The sequence below is a fragment of the Trichomycterus rosablanca genome, chromosome 19, assembly GCF_030014385.1.
Source record: "Trichomycterus rosablanca isolate fTriRos1 chromosome 19, fTriRos1.hap1, whole genome shotgun sequence".
NCBI classification, from domain to species: domain Eukaryota; kingdom Metazoa; phylum Chordata; class Actinopteri; order Siluriformes; family Trichomycteridae; genus Trichomycterus; species Trichomycterus rosablanca.
The window spans coordinates 507,501-512,500 of record NC_086006.1 but is presented as its reverse complement, the minus strand read 5'-3'; the positions used below and the strand labels follow the sequence as shown (position 1 = coordinate 512,500).

Here is a 5,000-nt window from a genome sequence, read left to right as displayed (position 1 = left end):
GTGGCGGCACCCTGGTGAGAAGTACCAAGACAACTGTATCTTGCCTACAGTCAAGCATGGTGGTGGTAGCATCATGGTCTTGGGCTGCATGAGTGTTGCTGGCACTGGGGAGCTGCAGTTCATTGAGGGAAACATGAATTCCAACATGTACTGTGACATTCTGAAACAGAGCATGATCCCCTCCCTTCGAAAACTGGGCCTCATGGCAGTTTTCCAACAGGATAACGACCCCAAACACAACCTCCAAGATGACAACTGCCTTGCTGAGGAAGCTGAAGGTAAAGGTGATGGACTAAACCCAATTGAGCACCTGTGGCGCATCCTCAAGTGGAAGGTGGAGGAGTTCAAGGTGTCTAACATCCACCAGCTCCGTGATGTCATCATGGAGGAGTGGAAGAGGATTCCAGTAGCAACCTGTGCAGCTCTGGTGAATTCCATGCCCAGAAGGGTTAAGGCAGTGCTGGATAATAATGGTGGTCACACAAAATATTGACACTTTGGGCACAATTTGGACATGTTCACTGTGGGGTGTACTCACTTATGTTGCCAGCTATTTAGACATTAATGGCTGTGTGTTGAGTTATTTTCAGAAGACAGTAAATCTACACTGCTATACAAGTTGTACACTGACTACTCTAAGTTATATCCAAGTTTTATTTCTATAGTGTTGTCCCATGAAAAGATATAATAAAATATTTGCAGAAATGTGAGGGGTGTACTCACTTTTGTGATACACTGTATATATAGCTCCCTTGAGATCATTGAGAAGCTCCTCCCGTGTAATTCTGGACTGACCTCACCTTTCTCAGAATCATTCTTACCCCACCAGGTGAGATCTTGCATGGAGCTCCAGAGTGAGGGTGATTGACTGTGATCTTGTATTTCTTCCATTTTCGAATGATCGCACCAACAGTGGTCTCTTTCTCACCAAGCTTCTTGCTGATGGTCTTGTAGCCCATTCCAGCCTTGTGCAGGTCTACAATCTTGTCCCTGACGTCCTTTGATAGCTCTTTGGTCTTGCCCATGGTGGTGGAGAGATTTGAATGGAAGAAACTGATTCTGTGACAGGAGTCTTTTATCCAGGGACAGGACTAATTTGTGTGCCTCATGGGCACATAACCGGTCTGTGGGGGTCAGAATTCTTGCTGGTTGGTAGGGGATCAAATACTTATTTCCCTTAATTAAATACAAATTAATTTATAACTTTTATTTAATGTTTTTTTTCTGTATTTTTTGTTGATATTCTGTCTCTCTCTGTTAAAATAAACCTTCCATAAAAATTATAGACTGTTCAAGTCTGTGTAAGGGGGTAAACTTACAAAATCAGCAGGGGATCAAATACTTATTTCCCCCACTGTATATATATATATATATTTATGTATACACACACTATACACATTATACACACACACACTCTCTCTTACACACACACACACACACACACACACACTGTGTATATATATATATATATATATATATATATATATATATATATATATATATATATATATATATATATATATATATATGTATATATACAGTATATATATATATATACATACAGTGTATCACAAAAGTGAGTACACCCCTCACATTTCTGCAAATATTTCATTATATCTTTTCATGGGACAACACTATAGACATGAAACTTGGATATAACTTAGAGTAGTCAGTGTACAACTTGTATAGCAGTGTAGATTTACTGTCTTCTGAAAATAACTCAACACACAGCCATTAATGTCTAAATAGCTGGCAACATAAGTGAGTACACCCCACAGTGAACATGTCCAAATTGTGCCCAAATGTGTCGTTGTCCCTCCCTGGTGTCATGTGTCAAGGTCCCAGGTGTAAATGGGGAGCAGGGCTGTTAAATTTGGTGTTTTGGGTACAATTCTCTCATACTGGCCACTGGATATTCAACATGGCACCTCATGGCAAAGAACTCTCTGAGGATGTGAGAAATAGAATTGTTGCTCTCCACAAAGATGGCCTGGGCTATAAGAAGATTGCTAACACCCTGAAACTGAGCTACAGCATGGTGGCCAAGGTCATACAGCGGTTTTCCAGGACAGGTTCCACTCGGAACAGGCTTCACCAGGGTCGACCAAAGAAGTCGAGTCCACGTGTTCGGCATCATATCCAGAGGTTGGCTTTAAAAAAATGACACATGAGTGCTGCCAGCATTGCTGCAGAGGTTGAAGACGTGGGAGGTCAGCCTGTCAGTGCTCAGACCATACGCCGCACACTGCATCAACTCGGTCTGCATGGTCGTCATCCCAGAAGGAGGCTGACGCACAAGAAAGCCCGCAAACAGTTTGCTGAAGACAAGCAGTCCAAGAACATGGATTACTGGAATGCCCTGTGGTCTGACGAGACCAAGATAAACTTGTTTGGCTCAGATGGTGTCCAGCATGTGTGGCGGCGCCCTGGTGAGAAGTACCAAGACAACTGTATCTTGCCTACAGTCAAGCATGGTGGTGGTAGCATCATGGTCTTGGGCTGCATGAGTGTTGCTGGCACTGGGGAGCTGCAGTTCATTGAGGGAAACATGAATTCCAACATGTACTGTGACATTCTGAAACAGAGCATGATCCCCTCCCTTCGAAAACTGGGCCTCATGGCAGTTTTCCAACAGGATAACGACCCCAAACACAACCTCCAAGATGACAACTGCCTTGCTGAGGAAGCTGAAGGTAAAGGTGATGGACTAAACCCAATTGAGCACCTGTGGCGCATCCTCAAGTGGAAGGTGGAGGAGTTCAAGGTGTCTAACATCCACCAGCTCCGTGATGTCATCATGGAGGAGTGGAAGAGGATTCCAGTAGCAACCTGTGCAGCTCTGGTGAATTCCATGTTCAGGAGGGTTAAGGCAGTGCTGGATAATAATGGTGGTCACACAAAATATTGACACTTTGGGCACAATTTGGACATGTTCACTGTGGGGTGTACTCACTTATGTTGCAGCTATTTAGACATTAATGGCTGTGTGTTGAGTTATTTTCAGAAGACAGTAAATCTACACTGCTATACAAGTTGTACACTGACTACTCTAAGTTATATCCAAGTTTCATGTCTATAGTGTTGTCCCATGAAAAGATATAATAAAATATTTGCAGAAATGTGAGGGGTGTACTCACTTTTGTGATACACTGTATATATATTATATATATATATATACACACACACACACACACACATTATACACACACACTCTTTCTCTCTTACACACACACACACACACACACACACACTCACTTCGCCTCGGCCTGGAACACGGCGCTGGTGGAGTCACATGGTGGAGACGTCTGTGTGCAGGAGGCCTGCAGACACAAACACACCAGCATTAGAGCTGATCACAAGATGAGCGGTGTGTGTGTGTGTGTGTGTGTTGTTTACAGTGCGGCTGGGAGTGTTTTCCTCAGGAGCTTCTACATAATGTGACCTTACCTGTATTAAACACCTGTCGGGATGAGCTGGAATGCTGACTGTGAGTGCCTGACCTTATAGGTGGGGGGGTGTGTGTGATCGTGCCCTGTCGTGTGTGTACGCCTGCTGTGATGTCACTACCTGTTTGAAGACGCTCCCACAGAGAGAACACGCCCACTGCAGCCGCAGAAACAGCACGCGCACCACGTGACCTCTGACCTGACCCACGATGCTTTGCCCTGCTCTGCCCGATGCCCACTCGCCCAGGTGCATCATGGGAGGAGGAGGGCGGGGCTTAGCAGACCTTCATGAAAGGTGAACCAATAATAACAAATGATTACTCACAGGTACAAACACACACACACACACTCACTCACACACTCACACACACACACACACACTCACTCACCCGCATCCTGTTACTGTTACACAGCTTACAGGTAAAGAGCAGCAGTACACATTCTTCACCCTGAAACACACACACACACACACACACCTTTATCCTCTTACTGAGCCCTTATACAGCATTAATAACACTGTATAACAGCGTATGAGCACTACACACTCACGTGGACACTCTGCGCTGGAAGTGGTGCAGGAGCACGGTCGCCCCGGTGATGAGACCAGGTGTGTAGGGATTGTGGGTAAAATCCAGGTAGACCTGCACCGTGTGATGAGGAGAGTCAGAGTCCTGCAGAGTCAGACGCACCTTCAGATCCGTCTCCACAACACACTCTGTAACACACACACAGTATACATCACACACACACACAGTATACATGTTACACACACACAGTAAACATTACACATACACACGGTATACATTACACACACAGTACACGTTACACACACACACAGTATACATGTTAGACACACACACAGTATACATGTTACACACACAGTACACGTTACACACACACACACACAGTATACATGTTACACACACAGTACACGTTACACACACACACACAGTATACATGTTACACACACAGTACACGTTACACACACACACACAGTATACATGTTACACACACAGTACACGTTACACACACACACAGTATACATGTTACACACACAGTACACGTTACACACACACACAGTATACATGTTACACACACAGTACACGTTACACACACACACACACAGTATACATGTTACACACACACACAGTAAACATTACACACACACACAGTAAACATTACACACACAGTACACGTTACACACACACACACACACAGTATACATGTTACACACACAGTAAACATTACACACACAGTACACGTTACACACACACAGTACACATTACCCACACACACAGTAAACATTACACACACAGTACACGTTACACACACACACAGTAAACATTACCCACACACACAGTAAACATTACACACACAGTACACGTTACACACACACAGTAAACATTACCCACACACACAGTAAACATTACACACACAGTACACGTTACACACACACAGTAAACATTACACACACACTCATCCAGTATATGATACACACAAACACACACACACACACACACACACACAGTATACACGTTACACACACACTCACAT

The 5,000-nt window shown here is 44.1% G+C and overlaps 2 protein-coding genes across 2 annotated transcripts in view; both read right to left on the bottom strand.

Annotated features, from left to right (window-relative positions):
- Positions 1-5,000, bottom strand: part of LOC134333832 (NLR family CARD domain-containing protein 3-like) — a 560,375-nt gene that overhangs the window by 497,742 nt on the left and 57,633 nt on the right. The gene's annotated exons all lie outside the window — the stretch shown is intronic.
- Positions 1-5,000, bottom strand: part of ctc1 (CTS telomere maintenance complex component 1) — a 16,034-nt gene that overhangs the window by 2,176 nt on the left and 8,858 nt on the right. The window contains exons 17-20 of the mRNA XM_063015419.1: positions 3,996-4,161; positions 3,836-3,895; positions 3,568-3,730; positions 3,256-3,320 (exon numbers count right to left, since the gene is read on the bottom strand). Of these exons, the coding sequence (XP_062871489.1) occupies positions 3,256-3,320; positions 3,568-3,730; positions 3,836-3,895; positions 3,996-4,161 (454 nt within the window). The remainder of the gene's footprint in view (positions 1-3,255; positions 3,321-3,567; positions 3,731-3,835; positions 3,896-3,995; positions 4,162-5,000) is intronic.